The sequence below is a fragment of the Pipistrellus hanaki genome (assembly GCF_964339955.1).
Source record: "Pipistrellus hanaki genome assembly, chromosome: 3".
Lineage (NCBI taxonomy): Eukaryota > Metazoa > Chordata > Mammalia > Chiroptera > Vespertilionidae > Pipistrellus > Pipistrellus hanaki.
Window position 1 is genome coordinate 131,736,704 of NC_140505.1, and position 25,504 is coordinate 131,762,207.

Consider the following 25,504-nt stretch of genomic DNA (forward strand, 5'->3'; position numbering starts at 1 on the left):
CGTGGGCCAGAGCCCTGAGGAGGTCCCAGGACAAGCATCTTCCCAGAGGCTTTCTGGGAAGGAAGCTCTGGCTAGAGGCAGGGTGAGGAATGCTGGTGTCTTTGCCAGCCAAAACCAGGCTGAGGGGCCCCCTTCCCCCAACCCTATTGCTCGAATTTCCTGCACTGGGCCCTCTAGTTGTAACATATCTTGTTACATTTATTCTGAGACATTTTGTCTTTCTATTGCTGTAATAAATGGATATTTGTTTCCATATCTTCCAACTGTCTATATGAAAATTACTGATTTTTGTTCATTAATTTTACATTCTGTTACTTCACAGAATTCTCATTGTTTACATTAATATTTTTTCTATATTGACTTAATTTTCCCCATGTATCTTGTCTTACAGTGGCTAATATCTTCAAAAGAAATGTAGCTGAGACAGAGACACATTTTTGCCTTGTACTTGACTTTTGTGTGGAGGTATCTGGTAATTTATTGGTATTTGTGTTGAGGTGTGACTGTTTGTGAACTTTTAATGTTAAAAAGGTACTATCAAATTCATATATTAAATGTTTTACTTCAAACTGGTGATGAATTCTCTCGAGATAAAGCATCCCTGACCTGTTTTTTTCCCCCTAATGACATATTAAATATGATGCTAGTCTTTGGAAGGTGCTTCACTCCTCTAATTATCCAAAGTAACATAAGTGTTATGTTTGTGTGTGTTTTTCTAAATCAAAATCAAGGTAGAATCTCACAGTACCTTGACAATTAACCAGGCAGTGTTTTTCCTTCATCTGATCGATTAACCTGAAACAAATGTGTTAATAAAGCACATAATATTGAACTGCACTATATTCTTGCAATGAACCTCATTTGATCATGGTATGTTACACTTAATATACTAATTTTATTCTGAACATTTAAATGAAACTGGTCTGTAGTTTTCTTTTTTAGTGTTATCTTTATTTCATCAAACTTGTTATCAGTATTTAGCTAAAATAAAAGACTGGATGGTTTTTATACTTTATGTTCGGGAATAGTACTAGAACTATGTGTACTGGAATTAGATACTTTTTGAGGTTTCAGAGAGTATGTGAAAGACTTCAGAGTTTGACTATCCTTTGGATGATAAGTTCTTTGACAATTTTTCCCATTTCTTGATCAGACTACTTTAGTAATTTATGTATCTATTGGGATTTTCCCTCTTCCAAGAAGCAGATCTTGAGTCTTATCTAATTTATTACCTTTTTTTATCTTAATTCTTGTATTTTTTTAATATATAAGTTCTTCCCCAACCTACTAATTTTAAGTATAAAAGATCACAAAAAATCAAAAGCCTCAGATTCCTGAGTTAAGCATACTCAAGTGATAAAAGACCTACATACCTCACGACTCTCAATCTAGAACAAAGACTACTTTTTCTTATTGTATTTAAAGGGTGGAAAATGTTCAGCATATATTTTGAACAAATCTTTATTAAGCACATGGAAAAAAAATTTAAAAGATGAAAATGTCCCAAGTTAAAGAAACATATATAAAAGTTGTACTGCGTGTCTAGGAATTCTATATTGATCTGAGTCTCATGTTGTTGCCTACTCTAAAGGCTGAGCTCAAAACAAAATAAAAACCTTTATAAGGAATCCAATAAAGGAATAGTAATGAGATAATACTTCATTTAAATTATCAAATATTATATATCGGAAAAATGACATGAAATTCCATTAATTTAATTTTTATATGAAACTACAGGTTATACTTACTAATATCTTACTATGTAAATTAAGGATTCCTAACATTTGGTATGTATAAATTAAACAGATGTATTAACAGAGTAAGTCCAACTTTCAAGTTTTCTTCTTCTTTTTCTTTTTTTTTTTTTTTTTTAAATATATTTTATTGATTTTGTACAGAGAGGAAGGGAGAGAGATAGAGAGTTAGAAACATCGATGAGAGAGAGTCATCGATCAGCTGCCTCTTGCACATCCCCTACTGGGGATATGCCCGCAACCAAGGTACATGTCCTTGACCGGAATCGAACCCGGGACCCTTTGGTCCCCAAGCCGACGCTCTATCCATTGAGCCAAACCGGTCTCGGCTCAAGTTTTCTTCTTAATATCATGTCTAATGTGATGCTTCTACTGTACTGTACACACAAAGACAACTGGAATTCTCACAATTTTTAAGAAATGTTCTTTGCAGCCTGGTCAGTGTGGCTCAGTGGTTGAGCATCAACCTATAAACCTGGAGATTCCTAGTCAGGGCACATGCCCAGGTTGCAGGCTCAATCCCCAGTGGGGGGTGTGCAGGAGGTGGCCAATCAATGATTCTCTCTCCTCATTGATGTTTCTATCTCTATCTCCCTATCCCTTCCTCTCTGAAATCAGTATTTTTTAAAACAGGTTCTTTGTAACTGTTTTATCACCAGTGTTGATTTATGCTAATGATGTTATTTTAACTGCTGCTATTCTTTAAGTCTTATTTATATCTGTACTTTCCTTGAACATAGGAATATAGAGATGGATAGAGGCAGATCGGCCTTTTAATAAAGCTAAAAAAACCTGGTCAAACAAGTGAGAGAACTACTCTTCCTGGAGTTTCCTATATGTACTTTTTAAGAAATAAAATACCATAAAAGGCTACATTTAGTCAATATAGAAACTATAAGAAAATGTAGTATATACTAAGTATAAATACTACACATTCACTAGTCACCTAATCCAGAAAGACATAATACAAGACTAAGATAATTTACCAATTATTACAGTATTTTAAATGTGTAGAGAGCATAGTAAGCAAGTAAAAAAAAACAACTTACCATTTAACAGCTAAATTCTGTACCTCTCCATTTTTATCTTCCAGTAACTTCAAAATCATTTTCACTACTTTCCTTTCACTATCATCATCCAACTTGATAGAATCTTTCTGCAGTTCTGTCATCAAATCATTTGTAGCCATAAACCTACCAAAAAATTAAAATTTGTTAATTTCAATAAAGCTTGACGGGGGACCTCAGGCCATGCCCGCCACCCAGCAAGGCTTGAAGAGGGACCTCAAAGTGCACCCCCAGTGCTGGGTTGGGGGAACTCAGGCTGTGCCCCTGCCCAGCGGGGCTTGACGGGGGACCTGAGACTTCACCCCCACCCAACACCAGGCTGGGGGACCTGAGTCTGTGCCCCCCGCCCACCTGGAGGGGTTTGACGGGGGTGGGGCTGGCCGGGTCTGGGTCTCACCCAATGGGGGTGGAGCCAGCTGGGTCTGGGTCTCCTGGATTTTCAAAGTTCATGCAGGTGGTGGACAGATACTTAACTCTAGGTCCTGCAGCATGCCCCAGAATCTGACAGGAGGGAGATTTTCATATACATTTTACTAATTTTCTTTCATCTCTAACACTTCTATTATAGAGAAAGGGCAAATAGCAATATTAAATTATTTCCTCTAATCCCCTTTTAATGTGCAAGAATTTCATGCACCTGGCCACTAGTTTAAAAATAAAAGGCACTATGGACCACTCTGCTTCCCCCAAATGGGACACAGGCCTCGCCACCACCCCAGAGCAACAACCCCACCAAATTGCAGCCAAAGCCACCAAGACCCCATGGCACAAAATGCAGCCTACAGCCCAGCCCAGCCCGGCAACAGTCACTATGGGCATCAGGTAATGACATCACATAATAATCCTGGCTTCCTTCCCTAGCAATTAGCCTCCTTGGAGTTTCTTTAGCCCAGGAACCTGACTTGCTTTATAGCCAGGTGCAAACATTTTACAGTTTAAATGTTTGTGAAGTGTTTTCCCATGCCTCATCTCCTCTGATACTCACAGAAGTCCTCGAGTAGGTAGATAGGAGACTGGGCAGAATTCTATTATCTTTTCATTAGCAAGACACGATTAGTGGCATTAAAATAATTTTTCTTTCAATGTGCACGAATCTGTGCATCGGGACACTAGTATTCTAATAAAGAAATCTACTGATTAAAAAAAAAAAATGAACAAACTAGTAATGGTTAACTTTTTAAAAAAAGAGTTAGAATTAGCCTAATAGGCTTGGCTCAGTGGGTAGAGTGTTGGCCTGCGAACTGAAAGATCCCAGGTCGAGGGCATGTACCTTGATTGTGGGCACATCCTCAGTAGGTATGCAGAAGGCAGCTGATCAATGTTTCTCTCTCATCGATGTTTCTAACTCTCTATCCCTCTCTCTTCCTCTCTGTAAAAAAAAAAAAAAATCAATAAAATATATATTTTTAAAAAATTAGAATGAGCACAAGCAAAATTAGCAGTAGTTAATATTTTTAAAAATCAGAAAAATTGTATATAGTATGAGGTTACAACAAGAGTTACCCCTGAATATTTCTTCCTTATGTTAATTTAATATAAGAAATTGCATTAAAAATCTTCTTAAAGAAAATTGACCATTTTGAATATTCTCTATGACAGATTCAAAAGCTAATTGGTAAAATGTCTCTTGAGCAATTGCTCTTTTAGGCATGAAACTAATGGTTTGGATAATAAACATAAGACTCAGTCTCTTTCTCTTAACTTCTTCACCTACTAATGGGCAGACCAGTAAAGACAAATTTCAATCTTATAAATTTTTAAAAGCAATACTTAAAGGCATTTGGCAAAAAACTGATGTTTAGTTTGGGTTTCAAAAGATTAATGGGGGTTTGCATTGGGAAAGCTGGTTTGGAATTTTAAATTTTTTATCTTTGTGTGGGTGGTAAAGGTGGCAGTGCTGAATAAGTACCTCAGTGTAAAGCACTAAGAAGCAGTGCAGTGGAAAGTTGATCTGATAACCAAGAACGCAGGTAGGGTATACAGTGTGGATATGCCGGACAGAGATGATTCATAACCATGTGGACAGAGTTGGGTGGTGAGAGTGCTCAATTTAAAACTTAACTATTTCTGGATCACATTTGACTGTGAGTAACTGAAACTGTAGATAAAGAGGCACTAATGTATCTTTTCTCAATCTCCTTAGCATCAGGTTTTATACACATTTGTGCCTTTTTTGTTTGTTTGTAACTTTGCTATTTAAAATGACCCCCAATAGTAGTGCAAAAGTACTGTCTAGTATTCCTAAGTACAAGAAAGCTGTGATGCAACACCCTGAAAAAACTACGTGTCAGATTTGTTTAGGCATAAATTATAGTGCTGTTGGCCTTGAGTTCAATATTATGAATCAACACCCTATATAATAAAACCCTAATATGCAAATTGACCAAATGGCAGAATGATCTTAGCTATGACTGCCACTGACCACCACAGGGCAGACATTCAATGCCGGAGAGCTGCCCTCTGGTGGTCAGTGCACTCGCACAGGGCGTGCACTGCTCAGCCAGAAGCCAGGCTCACAGATGGTGAGTGCACCGGTGGTGGCAGGAGCCTCTCCTGCCTCCGCTGCAGGCATGCAATAAGGAACAAGGGGTCCTGGACTGCGAGAGGGCACAAGCCAGGCTGAGGGACACCCCCTCCCTCAGTACGTGAATTTCATGTACCAGGCCTCTACTATATTAAGGTGTTTTTAAACAGAAACACATGTAACACCAAGTTACAAACCCTGTATTTCCCATAAAAGCAATGGTTCAGAATACCTAATTGAATCTTCATGGCAACTTTGAGTAATAAGAACCAACCCTGAGATTTACAAGGTTAAAATTAAGAAGACTCTGAAATTTATTATTTATTTTATGAGAATAAATAAATAAATTTATTTATGGGAATGATAAGACATGAGTTAGGGCCCTAACCAGTTTGGCTCAGTAGACAGAGCATCAGTCTGCAGACTGAAGGGTCCCAGGTTTGATTCTGGTCAAGGGCATGTACCTTGGTTGTGGGCACATCCCCAATGTCTCTCTCTCATCAATGTTTCCAACTCTCTATTCCTCTCCCTTCCTTACTATATATATAAAAAAAAAAAAATCCATAAAATATGTATTTTTAATAATAAAGACATGAGTTAGGAAATGGACAGAGAAGAAAACCACAGAAATCAGGTGTGACAGTTGAATAGGTATCCTGTCCAGAGTCTTAACATTATTAAATAGCCACTGTCACATCAGATGGTTCAACCTCTCACCTTACAACAGAAGGATTAATAAACCTGACTCAACTACAAACTACATAAATGGCTACTCTTCTAATCTGGAACAACAAAATATCAGCAATAGTAAAGATGTGAACATCATGAATTAATCTGCCTTTGGCCAAAAATGAAGACTGAGAAAGATAAGAAACAGCAGCCACTGAAGTCCAGGAATTGAACCTCAATGTTACTCCAAACTGATCTGATGTTTATAGCTAAAGCATGTTGTTTCATAGACATAAACAACCTCACAGAACAACCATATCAGACAAGGTCACTAAGCAACATAAAATACCAAAAACTTTCTCCTCTCTTGGGTGACTATTACTTCTTGACCAATTACAGCTATGCCTCTGCTTTAGTCTGCCCTACCTGTAATATTAAGATGTCAGATGATGAAAGTGCCCATTTCAGACAACATCCAATCTAAAGCATTAGATCTTTTCCCAAATTACCCAAATAAATAGGTTCTAACACTCTTGCTGAGACACATCCCATAGTGTGTATGCTCCCTCTCTATAATACTACCCTGTTTCCCCGAAAATAAGAGTGTCTTACATTAATTTTTTCTCCCAAAGTTTTGCTAGGTCTTATTTTCAGGGGATATCTTATTTTCGGGGCAACATGATAGTAATAAACCCAAGTTGTGTCAGGATAACTATAAACAAATTTAAAGAAGGAAAAAGTAGTAAGCTGCTTACATATCAAATACCAGTAAAGAAAATACCCACTAAATTGGTTACATGAAGATTGTGAGGAATTTTGGGGAAGAGGTAACAGCTAAGAAGTTTAAAGTTTATCTTGTAATCAATGGGAATTAGTGGGGAAGGATATGATCAAGTCAGGAAGAACATTCTAATGGAAGAGTTACCAACAGATTGTATTAAAAAGAGATTCAGCTGGTCAGGGTTTCATTTCGTGCACCAAAGGGTCTTGGGTTTGATTCCCGGTCAGGACACATACCTAGGATGCCGGCTTGATCCCAGTTTTGTAAGGGAGGCAACTGATCGATGTATCTTTCACATTGGTGCTCCCCCCCCCCCCCCCACCTTTTCCTCCTCTAAAATCAACAACAATAATAGTAACAGCAGTAATAATAAAAAGACCCTACAGGGAGACTAATTTGAGAAGATAAAAGGGTGACATCAAGGCTTTCCAACTGGCACATTTGGTGGATGGTAATATAACAAGACAAAATTAGAATTTTTTTTTTAAAGGGGTAATTTAAGGTGAGAGAGGGGAAAATTAAGATATTAACTTTTAGACTCTCATGGGAGTCCCACTTGAATATAACTTACGGGTCATTTACTCAACAAATATTTGGGGGATATTATCATTAGGAACTGTGCTCTGCAAACAGTTATGAACAAGACAGTCGTGGTCTGGAATTTCCACACCTGGCTTATTCTACAAAACTGAAAATTCTTGAAGAGAGAAATTATTCAATGCAGAGAAGCATTAAATGGGAGGAATAAATACCTTGTACTGCACAATGAGTAACTCACCACAACCTTTCCCTCATGTGTAAACACAATTTTAACCCTTGTGGTCAACTCATCAAAAATCTAAATGTATGGGCCAAATGCATCACCTAGTGAGTCAATTCTTTTTCAAAGATCTTATACACACACCACTGCAATCTAACTTTTTTCTTATTTATTCCCTTAAACCTAAAAATTCACTTTCGTCAGTCTTAATATTGTTCATGTAAATAAAACTAATTTTTTGTCATTTTTCTTCTTCCTAGTTCCCTTAATGAGGTCAGTGGTGAGCTGCAATATAATCAGTGTGAGCTGCAATATAATCAGTGTTACCAGTATACCTTTATCAAGAAAAATCACGTAAGTGAAAGCAAGTAACTTACTGCCATCAACCTGCAAAGTACTTAAAAATGCCTCCAAATCACCTTCTTATTCTCTACAAATCCATTTATTCTTCTTAAACCTACTTTTTTTTTTTTTCAAGTAGTCCAGATAACTTCACTTAGTATTTCCTGTTACATTTCTGTGAATGCCCACACAGTACTGTTAGCTATGTTACAGGATCTCTAATGTCCTTCCCAGCTCTGAAAGCCTGATTCCATTTAATAGGACTGAAGTTTTTATTAGCATTTAAACAGCTTTCAAGAGAAAATGATTTCCAATATCCAAAACACAGGTACATTGGGTAACACACAATCATTATCAAACTAGGAAATTCTACAATGCAGTAAATTATTTTAGATTTTATAAAATGGTATATATAAAAATACATTGGCCCTGGCTGGTGTGTCAAAATGGTTTGAGCGTTGGCCCAAGCAATGAAGTGTCTTGGGTTTAATTCCTGGTCAAGGGCACTGTACCTGGTTTGCAGGTTCGATCCCCATCCCAGTCAGGGCAAGTGAAGAAGGTAACCAATTGATGCCCCTCACATTGTTGTTTCTCTTTCTCTTTTTTTCTCCCTTCCTTTCACACTCCCCCTCAAAAAAAAAAAAAAAAAAGTAAAAAATAGATTGGTAGATTTTATTCTGGCTTCTGGAAGAAACTTCCCCCAAATCCCTACATATTTTTTTCTTAACTTGAACTAAAATCCAATTCAACTAAAACAAGTAGTAGCTATTGGGAACCTCCATGGTCAATGCACTACACAGAGTAAAGAATTCAGTTCAGAAAGATAAGGTTCCTTACCCTCAATAGTTTTTCCCAGAACAATACTCATCCCAAGCTCGGTACCAGTACAGTCAAGATAATCTACTCCCGCGGAAACTGGTTTGACTCAGTGGATAGAGCGTCAGCCTGCTGACTGAAGGGTCCCAGATTCAATTCCGGTCAAGGGCACATCCCCAGTAAGGGGTGTGCAGGAGGCAGCTGGTAGATGTTTCTCTCTCATTGAAGTTTCTAGCTCTCTATCCCTCTCCCTTCCTCTCTGTAAAAAATCAGTTATATATATATATATATATATATATATATATATATATATATATATATATATATATATATATTTAAAAAAAGATAATCTCCCCCCTTTTCCCCAATGTAATACTGTACGTGTGCTTTCCTTTTTAGTTTTTAATTATTTATTTATTTATAATCTTCATCCAAGGATATTTTTCCATTGATTTTTTAGAGAGAGGGAAAGACAGAGAGAAACATCGATGTGAGAGAAATACATCCATTGGTTGCCTCCTGCAAGTGCCTTCCCAGGGCCTGGGCCAGAGAGGCGCCTGCAATGAGGTGTGTGCCCTTGACTGGAATTGAACCTGAGACCTTCTGGTCCACAGGCCGCAGCTTTATCCACTGAGCCAATCCAGCTAGGGCTGTACATGTGCTTTCACACAGTTTCCTCTACATACAATTTAAAGAACTAGTTTAGAGCCTCAGACATTCCATAACCTGAATCTCCTTGCTTTTTTCATCTTCTCTGCCACTTCAGCCTACAAAGATATACTGCATGGAGGACTTATTTTTACAGTAGTGTCTTAACTATTCAACAAGCATGCAGATATTATTGCAGGCAAACACAAGATCTTCAACTTTTTGTATTCTCTCTTATGGAATTATTAAAAGCTTCCTTCAGCACAATATATTCCCTAAGTCTAACTTCAACTTAAGGACTTACTCTTAATGTCCTCTAGTCAAAACCCTGGAGAAGTAGCATAAAGTGTTCATGTTCTGAGGGTATCTGGACAGCCCAGATCCCTACTGTCAAACTGACTTTGGGCAAGTAATTAACATCACCATTTATTTTCTCAGCTATAAGAGAGATTGTTAGTATCCACTTAACTAAATAGGATCACCCTGGGGGCCAGGGGGGTCTGGATTGGAACACTCACCGAAAGGTGGGTGAGTTCCAGATTCGGGCATGTAAGGGTGGCAACCGATCAATGTTTTCTCTCTCCCTCTCCCTTAAAAAAAAAACACACCCATAAAAACAAATAAATTCAAAACAACAGAAAAATAATATATCCTCAGGTGAAGATTAAAAATAAACCAACTGTATCAAGTGCATAAAAGCCCATACTAACCATTATTATTAACTATCAATACTACAGGCCTAGGGGAGGGGTCCCTCAGACAGGTCTGCACACCTCTCTCAGTCTGGGAGCCCTTGGGGGATGTCTGCTTAAGCCAGCAGTTGGACTTCCTTAGCGCTGCTGTGGAGGAGGGAGCAGCTCTTGCCACTGCCACTGCTCTCGCCAGCCCTGAGCCCAGCTCAGGGCATCTGGCTGAGTGGCACTCCTCCTGTGGGAGCACACTGACCACCAGAAAGCAACTCCTGCATTGAGCATCTGTCCCCTGGTTGTCAGTGCACAACATAATGACCAGTCATTCTGCCATTCAGTCTATTTGCATATTAGCCTTTTATTATATAAGAATATGAACAGAGAGATACAAGAACGATAAATTTTTCCTTTAGCACTTGATTCATTGGAATACTTTAATTCAGTTGGTGGTATGTGAAATATCCTATCCTATATAATAAAAGCCTAATATGCTAAGTGTCCAGTCCTCCGTTCAACCAATCAAAGTATAATATGCTAAGGCCACTCAACCGCTCGCTATGACATGTACTGACCCCTGGAGGGCAGATGCTCCAACCGGTAGGGTCCAGCCAATTGAGACTGAGCAAGGAGCAGGCCTAAGCCGTCAGTCAGACATTCCCCAAGGGCTCCCGGACTTCGAGAGGGTGCAGGCCAGGCTGAGGGACCACCCCCCAAGTGCATGAATTTCGTGCACCAGGGCTCTAGTATAAAAATAAAAGCAGAACTTTGTTATCTCAACCTACTGAATATCCAATATTAATATTCATAAGTGGAGCATTCACATGATTCATGCATATTGAAGTTTTCAGTATGGTATCTACAGAATCAAGGTACTAAACCTTTATATTCATCCCACCTTCAAAAAATACTAACAATGGGGAAAAAAAGGCATTAGTTGTCTGTTTTTTCAATTAATTGAGCCTTTGATTTAAGTGCCAGAAAACAACTCTTTTAAAGTGATGACATTTCAAGTCTTTGAAGCCTGCACATACTTTTTTACTTTCTTTGCATTAATGGATGAAGTAGTTATCCACAGAAACCTGAAATTCCTGGCCTATAGGGACCTTATGTAACCATCCATGTACAAGTCTCTCAAGTGAAAATTTAATTCCAAATTAAATAACCTGCCCAAGATCTCAGATATTTCACAACAAAAAATCCTACATGACCAGAATGCATATCTTGAGACTAGTAGGTTTTCTGTTTGGAGTCTACCATGAGAATATACTTTTCTTCCTTTTAGATGATTTTTTTTCTTTTCCCCTTAGCACAAGATAGAGTAGTTTGCACATGTTGATACTCTACAATGTGAATTAGCCTTGTCCTCACAACCTTCTGGTACTGAGTATTTTAAAACATGTAGTAGAAAAACTCTGATATTTACATCAAAATAAATAAACAATAAATTTCTAATGGGAAATTAGAAAGCATCATTTTAAAACAGAATGTATTCAAGTAAATGCCTATACTGAAAATGTACAGAAAAACTTTCAAAATGTTCAACTTCAAATACTATTTTAATCAATCTCTTAAATGTCTGTAATATATTGTACATAGTCTTTAGTTCCAAAGACTGTTTTGTCTGTTAACTAGATGGTTTGAGCATATCACAAGTCTTTAAAACACAGTTAATAAAAATTCTTAATGATGCCATATTACTAGAAGTCAATTATTGTTCCTAAACATATCTCCTACCTAAAATTATTTTCTATAATACTTCTACAAACTATTGGAAATATTTCAATATCACATTTTTTGGAGAATAATACTCCAATGTTTTGATTTATTCCAGTTCAAATTGATAAACAATCTTTACCAAATTCAATACTGACTTGTAACATCAGAGCATTAAATTCTTTCAGTTTAAAAAACCAAAACCAAAAAGCATGTGTATTTTCGTCTTTACGAGAAATTCAAGAAAGCTTCAGACAATCATCGCATATGCATATTATTACATTTGATTTCTGTATTCTAAACATATTACCCACACATGTCTGAAAAGTTGAACAAAACTGTATTATTATTATAGGGAAAGTGATATCTTTATACTGAAATTGAACACAAAATGAAATTTAGTACTTTTACAGAATGAGCCAACTTGACAGAAATGGGAAGAAGTGGGGAGGGAAAAAAAAAATCACACCATACACTCCACTAATTGAAAGTTAGTTTTATTTAAACTTTAATGGCTTGAGTTGGGAGCAAGCAAAGCTGCAAATGGAAGCTAAAGAGTATTCAAACCCTTTTTAAAAAGAAAACCAACCAAAAACTTCTATTTCCCCTAAAAATCTTGATTATGGCACTAGAACTACACATATCTAAATATCAAAATACCCAAAACAAACAAGTCTCCTCCAGAAAGTCACAACACTAAAATCTTTAGTATTAGCAAACTATATTTTAAAAGTTTCAAATATGATACTAAAAAGCTCCCTAGGTGGCAACTTTCTAAAATCACTTGGCTTTAAATAAAACTGTATTTCTTAGGCCATTTTAATATGCCAGCACATCAATTTATTTAGGAACACGAATTCCACATTTCTCATTGTTCTTGTTTCAACAAATCAGAAAATTTCTTCCTGGTAGATAAGATTTAGACATGATTTCAGGTGTTAAATCATACTTCTCCTACCACAAATAAGCTCTTCAGCCACAATTTTATGGAAGGCTCCATGTTCTTTTAAAATGCACACAAAATACAACCACTACACCTTACAGAACAAAATGAGTATCAAAGAGATAAAAACACTTTTGTTTTAACATGGAGAGCTTTCTTAGGTTTGTGATGGGAGGGGAGACAGGAAGAAAGGGTTGAAAATTTTTGCCGTATTTGCAAACATGAAAGGGAAATCAAGTTAAATCCGTGAAAATACAACAATTCTCCCCTATGCATGTTACCAAGGTTTGGAACCCACAGTGTAAAGTCTCATGGAACACAACTGCTATCCTATTCACCATCCCCATTATCAGAAGCTCCTCTTTTCCAATTAAGATTCACTTGCTTGGCTTAACTTTGCTGCTTAAGGTTCAGCAAATCCCCTTTCTGGCAAGTAAATGCTGGATATAAACAACAAATAAAACTGAAACCCCCGAGTTCCTGCTTGGGATTTTACCTGACCAGGGTAAACGACAAGAGATGCTGGCGGGAAAACCCTGCGAGTCTAGTTCCCTCCCCGCTTCTTCCCATTCCCATGGGGAAAAAAGAAAAAAAAAAAAAAAACAGTCCAAAGAAAAAGTTCAACACTTAATCTGAGAAGAGCTCAAAACAAGCAAAGCAACCGTGCGGGATGAATGCAGCCAGGCCCGCTCACAACCGCGGGAGAGGAGGAGCCGGCGGGGTCCCCGGCGGCGGAGTCCGGGCCCCGCCGAGCTAGCGGCCTAGCGCCTCCGGCGGCCCGGCGGCCAGGCCCGGCCTCCACACTCCGCGCCGCGGGCAGATCCTTCCCTGCACCGTGAGGGATTCCGCCCCTTCTCGCTCCCTGGGACCCGAAAACCCTGCCGGGTGCGGGGGAGGGAAAGTGTAACAGGGAAGGCGGAGGGGACTTTTGGAGACACCGAGAGGGCCAGGGGCCGGCGGCGGGCAACGGCCCGGAGGCAAGAATGGGGGGAGGGGGCTTCGAGCGGCGGGCAGGGGACTCCGGAGACGCGGAGGAACCGGTTCAGGCCAAAGGGGTGGGGCAGATGGCCCGGGTGAGGGCCGGGGCGGCGGACGGGGCACCCCGAGCGGGGCTGAAGGCCGGATTCCGGCCTTACCTGAAGTCCTTGTCGCTGGATGTCATTTTTTCCAGCAGATTGGAAATGTGGTACGAGGCGCTCGCCATGTTGACGGCCTCGATCCCGCCCGCTGGCGCCGCCGCCGCTGATGCTGCTGCTCGCCGCCGCCGCTGCTCCTCTCGCTCGCTCGCGGGGGTCTCGCTTCCAGGGTCGCAGCGCGACGCCGACGCTGACTAAGGAGGCGCCTCGACGGGTGGCCCCCTCCTCCCCGGCGAGGCGTGGGCCTGTCCCGGGGAAAGCAGAGGCTGCGAGGCCGGCCTAACGACGGCGCAGCTCGCCGGAGAACGGGCTCATGGGAAGCAGGGAGTGCGGCCGGACCTTCCACTCGGGCTCAGCTCGCTCCCACTCCCTCCGCGCTCTCTCCCCGGGGCAAGAGGCCAAAACCCGCCTCCTGCGCTCCGGGGGCGGGGGCGGCGGACGGCGGGACGCTATAGCACGCTGCGGCGCGCTGGGGTCAGGGGTCACGGAGGGCTCCCCACGCACGCGGTGGCCACGCTAGTAGAAGGGCAATCCTGTTGGAGGAGGCTTTTGTCAGTCTTCACGTGCACCGCCTCGTAGGAGGCAAGACCACGGCCCAAAGGGACTGTTCTCGCGAGACTTAAATGCGACGGTTAAAGGATGGGGGACAAATGGGACTAATGTGCCTTAATCTAAAAGTAACTCGATTTCTTTTTTTTTTCCTGTGTGGCAGAGGAAAAGTTTACGATTTTTTTTAACGAGTATAAGGCCGGGAAATAATGCTAATGAACGAGTTCGTCTGGAGACCAACCGAAGAATGACTCCAAAGAGCTTTCATTTTGAATCCGATGCGTGGCCTTCATTGCTGTAACCACGATGGTATAATGTTGCCACGTGAAAACCACAAATCCCAGAATCCAATTGGGACGTAAAAACCACAAATCCCAGAATTCAGTTGGGGGGGGGGGAAATTGTTACAGTGGATCAAGATGTGATTGGCTGAAGTAATGTTCCCCTTAATTAGCTCCGTAGAAGGAAGGAATGCTGGGATTTGCAGTCTGGCAAGGCTGCTGTGGTGGAGAGAATCTTGAGATCGCCGCGCTCTGGGTTCCTGCCGCTGATTTCAGATTTTCTCTCTTTTGCTGCTAAGGGACGTTTGCAGAGCTAGGCTGCCGCCTTTGGGCTAGCTCATTGCAGAGAAGTTGGTGTTCTTGACCAAGGCCTCGTAGCAACTTTCTACCACTAACACTTAAAAAAGTGATGGTAGCCTCTTAAGACAGCAGATCCTCTGCTGCGCATGCTCCTTTTGTGTTTAAGAACCAGCTCCCTAAAGCAAGAAAGACCGCCATAAGATTAAAGGGGCAGCAACTGATGATTGTATTCATGGCCTGCTCTTTTTTTTTTTTTTTTTTTTTTTTTTTTTTTTTTTTTTTCAGAACCGCTAGCTAAATGACTATCCTCTGTAGTCAGGTTTTTTTTTGGACTTGATAATCTACAGCTGTGTCAAGGGCATGTACCTTGGTTGCAGGCTCCCCTGTTTGGGGCTCACAGGAGGCAACCAATGGATGTGTATCTCTCACATCCCTGTTACTTTCTGTTTTTCCCTCTCTTCCAGTCTTCCTAAAAGTCATTGGTGAGGATTAACAAAACACACACACGCACAAAATAAAAGCAAAGCATTGTTATAGGTAATAAAAGTTAAAACAGCCTGGCCAGTGTGTCTCAATGGTTGACCTATCAACCAGGAGGTCACCGTTCAATTCCTGGTCAGGGCATATGCCTGGGTTGCAGGCTCCAACCCCAGTGTGGGGCATGTTGGAGGCAGCCGATCAAAGATGCTCTCCTTATTGATGTTTCTATCTCTCTCCTTTCCTCTCTGGAATAAATAAAAACATTTAAGAAAAAAATTTAAAACAGATGACACAGTATTGACCTCTTAATCTATACCCACATTTTTCCTCATTACTCTTGTTTACCCCCATGCATCCTTTTCCTTTAATACGGCTTTTCTTCCAGTAGTACCACATCCCTTCCCTCATTTTGCCAGTCAGCCATTATTAGGTTCCCTGAGAGCTTCAGCCACAATTTCCTTCTGATCTGAACGACCTTTCCTCAGTAGTTAATATAAACTATACACATACACATCACACACAAATAATCCAGTCATTTATCTTGTGTGTCCCCAAGGCTTAAATCTGCCATCTGGTGATAACCCTTCTTTTAGCCTGAATCCAAACTATATGTAAATCCTTTCATTTATCAGTTTCCAACTGAACTATAATATTTGCATTCAGACAACGAATATAAATCCTGTATATTGCCTCTTATTAGCTGTCTCAGGTAATTCACAGTTAGCTCTCTAACCTGGGTTTCTTCGTGGGTAACAAATGACCATCATCAGAGCATCACCCCATGGGACTGTTTTAAGAGTCAAATGACCTTAATCTGACTGGGTTGCCATAACAAAATACCACCACGGACTGTGTGGTTTAAACAACAGGAATGTATTTTCTCACAGTTCTGGAGGTTGAAAGTCCAAGATCAATGTGCCAGCCAAGCTGGTTTCTCCGAAGGCCTAGACTTGCAGATGACTGCCTTCTCATTATGTTGTTACACACAGTCCTTAGTGTGTGCTCCCACCCCTGGTCTCTCTCTCTTCTTATAAGGAAACCAGTCCTATTGGATTAGGCAGCACCTTGTTAATCTTATTTGGCCTTAACTGAGTTCTAATTTAATGCTAATTACCTCTCTGAAGGCCCTATCTCTAAATACCTTCACATAGGAGATTAGGGCTTCAACATATGAATTTGAGGGAACACAATTCAGTCATAACATATGTTGCATATAAAATAGCACATGGTCTGGAACATAATAATAATGTTTATAACTAATATTTTTTGCACATTTACAAAGCATTTAATAAAAGTTGACCATTATTATCATATTCTCTGTCTTTTACTTGTCTCTATCCAAAACCATCCTAAATAACCAGTTTTTCAAAATACTGTTACCAATTAAAAAAAATATTTTAAATTAATTTCAGAGAGGAAGGGATAGGGAGAGAGACAGAAACATCAATGATGAGAGAGAATCATTGATCCCCTGCCTCCTGAATGTCCCACACCAGGGATCGAGCCCAGAACCCGGACATGTACCATGATCAGGAATCAAACCATGACCTCCTGGTTCATAGGCTGGGACTCAACTGCTGAGCCCCTCCAGCTGTGCCTCTCTTCCTTAAGCACTTACTTATAGGTCAGGTGCTGCATTAACTCATTTGACACACATTTCAAGAAGCACAGAGACTAAACAACTAGCTAAACGTCACCCAATAAATTACAGTCAGGATTAAAACCCAGGCAGTGTGGCTTAGGAACCTATGATCCAAATCTCTATACTGGAATGCTTTTTCCACCAGGGATGTCTTTCACACCCCCCATCTCCCTTTCAAAAACCTCGAATCAATCATAGTGTTTATATGCTAGCCTCCAGTAAAAGTGTAAGTTCCTTAAGAGCATATACTACCAACTTTAAACCCCTTCTGCTTCTTTCAAGTACTTAGCCCATGACAAATTCATAAGATGCAATCAATTATATTTTGTATTCTTGACCACTTAGAGGCTTGATTTGTGTGTCACTGAACATGGCTGGTTACTAAATAGTGGGGAAATCCTTTCCTTTAAGGATCTGTAAAGGCTAAATTAATTTAAGTGCAAAGGAAATAAGCCTAGGTAAGACTATCCTCTAAAACAGTGGTTCTCAACCTTTCTAATGCCGCGACCCTTTAATACAGTTCCTCCTGTTGTGGTGACCCCCAACCATAAAATTATTTTCGTTGCTACTTTATAACTGTAATGTTGCTACAGTTATGAATCGTGATGTAAATATCTGTGTTTTCCGATGGTCTTAGGCGACCCTGCTAGTGGTTCTCATCCTGAGGGTCGTGACCCACAGTTTGAGAACCTGTGCTGTAGAGCCTAAGACCGTCAGAAAACACAGATATTTACATTACAATTCATTAACAGTAGCAAAATTACAGTTCTTGAAGTAGCAACGAAAATAATTTTATGGTTGGGATCACCAAAACATGAGGAACTGTATTAAAGGGTTGCAGCATTAGAAAGGTTGAGAACCACTGCTCTAAAAGGCTTCTTTCTAGTCAATGGGCACAGTGGAAAACTAAGGCAAATTTGAGAGAGGAAGAAAAAATGGAGTCCCTTAAGCTGTTAGAAGATTCTTCAACTATCAACCAGTAGTTCAGCTTAATTCATAAACATTTATTTTGTGGCTACACTGTGGCAGGTACTAGAAACTGGAGATCAGAGATGAGCAAGACATGTTCCTTAACCTTGAGGAGCATTCATGTTCACCAAATCTTAAATTGTATATCCTTTTTTTTTTTTTTTTTTAGGCAAAATTGAGAAAATTGTTTACCATCAGTATAAAATTAACATACATTTATATTCTATATTTGTAATGAGAAGTAGATCCTGAAATTGTCAAGTATTAATTAAGAGATTCTCATTTATTCTGAGTGCTGGGGTTTTTCTGTTTGTCAGATATGAAAATTTTTTTTGGGGGGGTGGGGGGTGGGAAGCAGGGAGGGAAGGGACAACCGTTTAACACCCAGCACTCTGTGAGTGAATAACTGTCACATTTCTCTGAAGTCCTTTCTGCCCATGGTAGTCATCTCACAGACTGAAGGGTGTGGGTGTTAGTAGGACCATGGCAACGAAGTCACTCCTGGAAGGTGAGACTGGACTCCTTTGGTGGGTCTCTTCAAAAATAGGATATTTTATGCCTAACAACTTCATCTTGGGAACGTCTAAAACAATCAGAAATGTCTCATTTTACACACATGTGGAGGGAATGTGAGGAAAGAGACCTCTGAGAATGTGGACGTGCAATAAAGAGGGATACGTTTAGAATGGCAGTGACTCTCGTAGAGATCAGGGAAAGGTCTGGAGTGATATAACAAAGGACAAAATTTTCTTTGTTTTATGGCTCTTGAAGCATAAATAGATATAATTCCCCAGATATTTGAGAGGAATATTACTGAGTCCAGGTTTTTTGTTTTTTTTTTTCCAAAGGCATGCTTTATATCAATTTCGATCTTTCTCCACTATTATAACAAGGCAGCTCCACTGTACCATTTCCCAAACTGCACTAGTCCCTGACACTAGTTACATAAGATACTCTTGTAATTCAATAGAAGCAGATACTCTTGGTGGGGAAGTATGTGATAGAGAGTGGAGTTGTGGTTAAAAAAAAAGAGTTTAGAAAATAGGTTTCTTAACTATGGGACATCTCAGAACATTTCATGTGCTAAGCCTTGTGAATCCATAACAGGAATATATATAGAATCCCTGTGAATTGAATTGTGTTTCCTTCCCCTCTCCTTCTCTATGCAGATACTTGACACATTTGAAATTTTTTGAAGTTCTACTTCCATTTCAAGGGATCAGATACCATGAAACATGATTTGGATATCATTATTCCATTGATTATTATTTTTTTTTTCTGAACTGAATTCTCAATGGGTGATGGCAAAAAGGAAAGTCTTAATAAAAAATGAGTTTATTTGACATTTATTTTAAAATAGCCTCTGCCAAGTAAATGTGGACTGGGCTTAATTCATACATTTGTTGTAAACTGAGTTAAAGAAATAAAGAAAATAGAGCTATATTTATTCAACCAGTCATTAATTTCTGAAATACAATTATTTGTTGAATGTCAAAGTTGATATGCTAATAGAGAAGGGAAAGGACAATTCTGATTTGTGTTGCAGTGTAGACAGCTTTGCATGCAAATATAAATACATAAAATGCTTCCTGTTACAGATCATTTGTCAATTCTGAATTCTTAGATGCAAAAGTAAGTAAATGCTATATATGACTAATCTTAAGAGGATTTATTTTCAATTGGTTGGAAACAACCCAACAGCTAGAGTTTTTCCTATGATCTACTCTCTTCTAAACAACTGCTAGGCGCTCTTTGTTAATTTTTAGTGGCACTCTAAATCAAACTTTATTGAAATTCTGTGAAGGGATTATTCTTTTAGAGTTAGAAATACATTTGCAGTATATTAGAGAAAATTACAAAGATTATTTATGTTACTAAGGTATTGCCTTTAGACTATCTACCATTTCATTCTTATTTTTGACTTTTATAATAATAGTAGAGGCCCAGTACACAAAATTCGTACATGGGTGGGGTCCCTAGGCCTGGCCGGTGTTGAGGGCTGATCTGTGGGGCAACTGGTGGGGCAATGGGGCGGGGGGGGGGGGGGGGGGGGGGGGGGGGGGGTTGTCCCTGCTGGCACCAGCCTTGGCTAACCTGCTGCCGCCTGCTTGCTGGCCCTGCCCCTTGCTGGGGCTGCTGGTCACCTCCCTCTGTGGGGCAACTGATGGGGCAATGGGGCGAGGAGGGGGAGAGGGGAGAAGGCCTGCTGGCACCAGCCTTGGCTGGCCTTGGGCCTGCAGGCTGGGGACAGCTTCCTGTGTTGAGCATCTGCCCCCTGGTGGTCAGTGTGCCTCATAGAGACCAGTTGTTTCACCAGCCATTCATTCTGCCCTTTGGTTGATAAGAAATAAAGACGCAATTATAAAGGATTAACCATCATCTGGCATTTTAAAATCATGACATTTTCTGATGTAAATTTATAAGATCACTGTCCAGGATTTTCAGGAAAACTAAAAATAACTTAATAAATGTAAAAGCTGGTTATCAGTTTTGGCAGAAGGATACAGAAAAAAGTGCCAGAATTCAGCAAATGCTGCATTTTACTTTAAATACAGATGTGCTGATGATATCTTGTCCTGTTGATTACGAAAGTATCTGCTTCCTACCAGGTGCAAGTTTTTATTTTTGAGAAAAGGTGTGAAAAAGTAATTAAAGGCAAATGAATCCACAGAATCAAGGATATATATTTTTATTGATTTCAGAGAGGTCAGGAGAGGGGGAAAGAGATAGAAACAACAAGATGAAAGAGAATCATTGATCAGCTGCCTCCTGCATGCCCCCTACTGGCAATTGAGCCCATAACCTGGGCATGTGCCCTTGATAGGAATCAAACCCGGACCCTTCAGGCTAACACTCTATCCACTGAGCCAAATCAGCTAGGGCTCAAAGATATTTTTTGTAAATTACAGTAAAACAAAGTGAGGAAGATAGTAATTTTAGTGAAAATAATTAAATGAGGCTGAGAATTTTCAACAATGGATATTCATGCAATGAAACCAGTCCATCATTATTACTTATAGTATTAAGTGAAGTGCTAAAAACATTCTAGAAAAAAAATTGCTCATTAAATGAAATAGATATTTTTACTGTATTTATATAACTTTGGAAAATATAAACATTTTTATATAACCTAAGTAAAAAAAAATTAGATAAACTCTCTTTGTATTTTATAGTGAATACATTAAATAGTTTGCATTAATTCCTAGCAAGTGTGAGAGCTTTATTATAATGGATGTGGTTATTAACAATTAGGATATATCACAATCTAGAATTGACTTAGCAAATAATGGTTATTGATGGGTTCAAACTATTACTTTTAATAGTACAACCAAGGCTTAAATCAGTAGAAAATATTTGCTGAACATGTATTTGACAAAGGACTTGTATTCAGAACTCTATAGAACAGAGTAATAATAAGACAGATTCTTATTTTAAAATAGGCAAAAGATTTGACCAAATATGTCACTAAAGAAGCTACAGAATAATACATAAACACATGAAAAAGTGTTCAATATCATTAATATTCAAGAAAGAGAAATTAAAGCTACCATAAGCTGGGCATGCCTGTCTCAATTGGTTGAGCGTCCTGCCATGCACCAAGAGTCGCAGGTTTGATTCATGGTCAGGGCACATGCCCAGCTTGTGGGCTCAATCCCTTTAGAGAGGTGAACAGGAGGCAGCCAATCGATGCTTCTCCCTCTCCCTCTCCCTTCTTCTCTCTGAAATCAATAAAAACTTTTTTTTTTTAAAGCAACCATGAGACAACACTAAAGACTAATTAGAAGAGTTAAAATAAAAAAGGCTGACCATAGAAAGTGTTGGTGAGGATGTGGAACAACTGAAACTCTCCTACATTGCTGGTGGAAAACTGTCTTAAAAAGCTAAACATCCATCTACCATATATCTCAGCCATTCCATTTCTATGTATCTATCCCAAAGAAATGAAAGCATATATCTATACAAAGACAAAGAGCACAAATGTTTATATCAGATTTATCTGTAGTAGTGCCAAACTGAAACAATCCAAAAGTCCACCAACAGGTGAACAGATAAACAAACTGTGATTAATCCATTCAAGGGAATACTTCCTAGAATAAAGAGGAGAAAACCATTGATACACACCCCGTATGAATGATGCTCAAAATCCTAATATATAAAAAGCCAGGAGCCGTCACAACCTAAACGGCCAGACAGATGACCAAACAGCAGGCTGCATGGGATGACCAGGCTGGCAGGGTGGTTAGTGAGGGACAACCAAATGACTGAAAGCAGGCTGTGTGGTGCGACCAGGCCCGCAGGGGGGCCAGTTGGGGGAGACCAGGCCAGCAGGGAGGGCAGTTGGGGGTGACCAGGTGAGCAGGGAGGGCAATTGTGGTGACCAGGCTGGAAGGGGGGACAGTAAGGATCAACCAGGCTGGCAGACAGGTGGTTAGGGATGATCAGGCTGATAGGAAGGTGAACAGTTAAGAGCCAGTGGTCCTGAATTGTGAGAAAGATGTCCAACTGCTGGCAGTCGGACATCCCCTGAGGGGTCCCAGATTGGAGAGGGAGAAGGCTGGGCTGAGGAGACCCCCCTGTGCCTGAATTTTTTATACTGGGCCTCTAGTTATCATATAAATGAAAGAAATCAGAGAAAAAGAGTACACAATTGATGAGTCTATCTATAATAATAAAAGTGTAATATACCAATTAGACTGGACAGCTGAACGACCTTCTGGACATCATTCTGGATGTCCTTCCAGATGTTCTTCCAGATGAAGCCACAGCGGCAGGCTGAGGCAATTACGGGTGATCAGGAAGGCAGGTAAGTGGTTAGGGGTGACCAGGCAGGCAGGCAGTTAGGGGCAATCAGGCAGGCAGGCAGAGGGGTTAGAGGTGATCAGGCAGACAGGCAAATGAGTGATTAGGTGCCAGAGGTCCCAGATTGTGAGACAGATGTCTGACTGCCTGTTTAGGCACAATCCCACAGGGATTCCTGCAGAATTAGGCCTAAACCAGCAGTTGGATATTCCCTGACGAGTCCCAGATTGCAAGATGGTGCAGGCTGGGCTGAGGGACCCCCCCAACACACACACAAATTTTGGGTACTGGGCCTCTAGTTTACATATAATTTTAGAAATTGCCAACTAATCTGCAGGGACAAGAGCAGACCAGTGGTTGGAGAGAAGGACAGATTATGATTGGCTGCAGAGCAGTTTTGAAATTGATGGAAAAGTGTTATTTTAATTGTGATAATATTTTAAAGGGTATATACAAGTATCACAATTCACAAATGTGTACATTTTAAATGTGTGCTGTTTGTCAGATGTTAATTATGCCTCGATAAAGATGCCAAAATAATTATAAAAATAGAAGTTAAAAACAAACTTAATTAGGAGTCAAAGTAAATTTTAGTTTTCTTTTATGTATTTTCCCTGAAAGAGAGTGCTTGATTTAAGACATAAAAAGAATAACTCAGAAATGTCACTACTTGAAAACAAGATATCATCTACAAAGAAGGAATCAGGAATTGCATAAAAGAGAGTATGGAGTATATATTTCTCATATATCTACAAAAATAATTTTTAGACACATAAAAATGTTTATGTGCTGATACTCCACTAAAAATTACTTGGTAGGCATAGTTATAAACTCTTAATTACTTGAACATACAATACAATCATGTTGCCTGTGCTGTACTCCCATGTTTCCCACTGTGCTGGCATGTTTCTGCTTGGATATTGCACAGTCACTGTAAACTCAACAGGTGATACTGTATAGCCAGGTGTTTCGGAGTGCAGGCTGGAACTCACAGAGAGCTGGGTTCAAATCCTCACTATACCACTTGTTCTGTATTCTTGGGCAACTTCACTAAAAGGAGATTAATACTAATGATCCCTAGGATTATATGAGACTTAAATGAAATGAATATAAAATGCTTAGTACAAGGTAAGTACTTTATAAATATTATCTACCGTACTACTATTAAAAAGCAAAATTATTTTTCTCCAAAAAACTGTCTTCCCTATTACATTCCCCCTTCCCCCATAGGTCCTACAAATATTCCAATTTCCTAGAATAGAAGTCTTGGGAAAATATTTAAATTTTGCATTTCCTTCATTATCTATGTTTCCTTCAACACCAATTCTTCATTAAAATACCACTTAGATTTTTCCTTTCCAATAATTCCCAGTACAATTAGTTTCTCTAGGCCCTCTTTAATTCATTACTCTTCTAGTAAATCCATAAACTCTAGCCACACTATATATTAGCTGAGTGATTTAGGCAAATTAGTTAACCTCGCTAAGCCTCAGTGTTCTCCACTACAATTTGAGGATAATAACATCTACCTCATAGAGATAATGTGAGGATTAAACTACATAATGCATTAGAAATCCTTTCTTACTGTGCCTGATACAAGAGTAATTGCCTGACAAAATGGGAGTTACTTTTAACATTTCCTAATTATCTATTCGATATTTACAATTTAAGATCATTTCAGTTTTTGCAGTTGTCACAGCTCACTGTTGCTTCATTGATCTTTTGGCCCGCAAAATCCTCTAAACACTTCTGTGCATGCACTTGACCTGGTTATCTCACTTGCCATCCCCTCCTGTAAATTCACTGTCAATGTACTGCAAGTGATTCTCAGCTCCAGCTGAGATTAGAATCCACTGAGATGCTTCGAAAAAACATTGATGCTCAGGCTGCACCCAGACCAATTAACTAAAAATCTCCCAGGTAATTCTACTGTGCAACTAGCATTGAGAAACTGAGACCTACATTTTGTTTTGTTTTGTTGGTCACGTTTCGCTTTGTTTTGTTTGTATTCTAATCATAGAATTTTGCTTCAGTTCCTGAAAGTACTTTTGAATGTTGATTTTACCATGAGACATGCTAGCTACCTCTTACTGTTACTAAGTTTCTGCAAATTTAGGTATACATCAGCAGTATCCTTAAGCAAATCACTAGAGAAATGGAGAGAGAGAGAGAGAGAGAGAGAGAGAGAGAGAGAGAGAGAGAGAGAGAGAGAGACAGAAATATTCTCTGGAGAATTCATGACTTGATTTTAATTCATTAATCAGCCCTTTGGAGAATATCATTAATCAAGTACTCTACCTACAAATCCATATAACTGCACTAATTATACTTCTTAATCTGCAAACATCATTTCTTATAAATCTTCTATAAAGGATATTATGAGAGAACCTGTCAAAGCAGTTTGCAAAATCAAGATATATAATCCTATCAAAAATATTATGAGACTTATCTGGCATGAATTTTTAGTAAACCTGATCACAAGTTTCCTTTGTCAGCGCTTAAAGACTTAGCAGTTCATTTTAGAGTCCTACTGGTAGTCATAGCAAACTCTCAATACCATAGTTTGCATAGTTCACAGCATCTTTTTCTTTATAAATCTGAGGCTTTATTTTACTAACTCTATATTTAAGCACCTTTTCAC

At 39.4% G+C, this 25,504-nt stretch overlaps 1 protein-coding gene across 1 annotated transcript in view; it reads right to left on the minus strand.

Moving 5' to 3' along the window:
- The window catches only part of CAND1 (cullin associated and neddylation dissociated 1), a 44,697-nt gene extending 30,421 nt beyond the window's left edge, over positions 1-14,276 (minus strand). Inside the window, exons 1-2 of the mRNA XM_084877551.1 lie at positions 13,843-14,276; positions 2,804-2,947 (exon numbers count right to left, since the gene is read on the minus strand). Of these exons, the coding sequence (XP_084733677.1) occupies positions 2,804-2,947; positions 13,843-13,910 (212 nt within the window). The 5' untranslated portion in view covers positions 13,911-14,276. The remainder of the gene's footprint in view (positions 1-2,803; positions 2,948-13,842) is intronic.
- Positions 14,277-25,504: the final 11,228 nt, after the last annotated feature.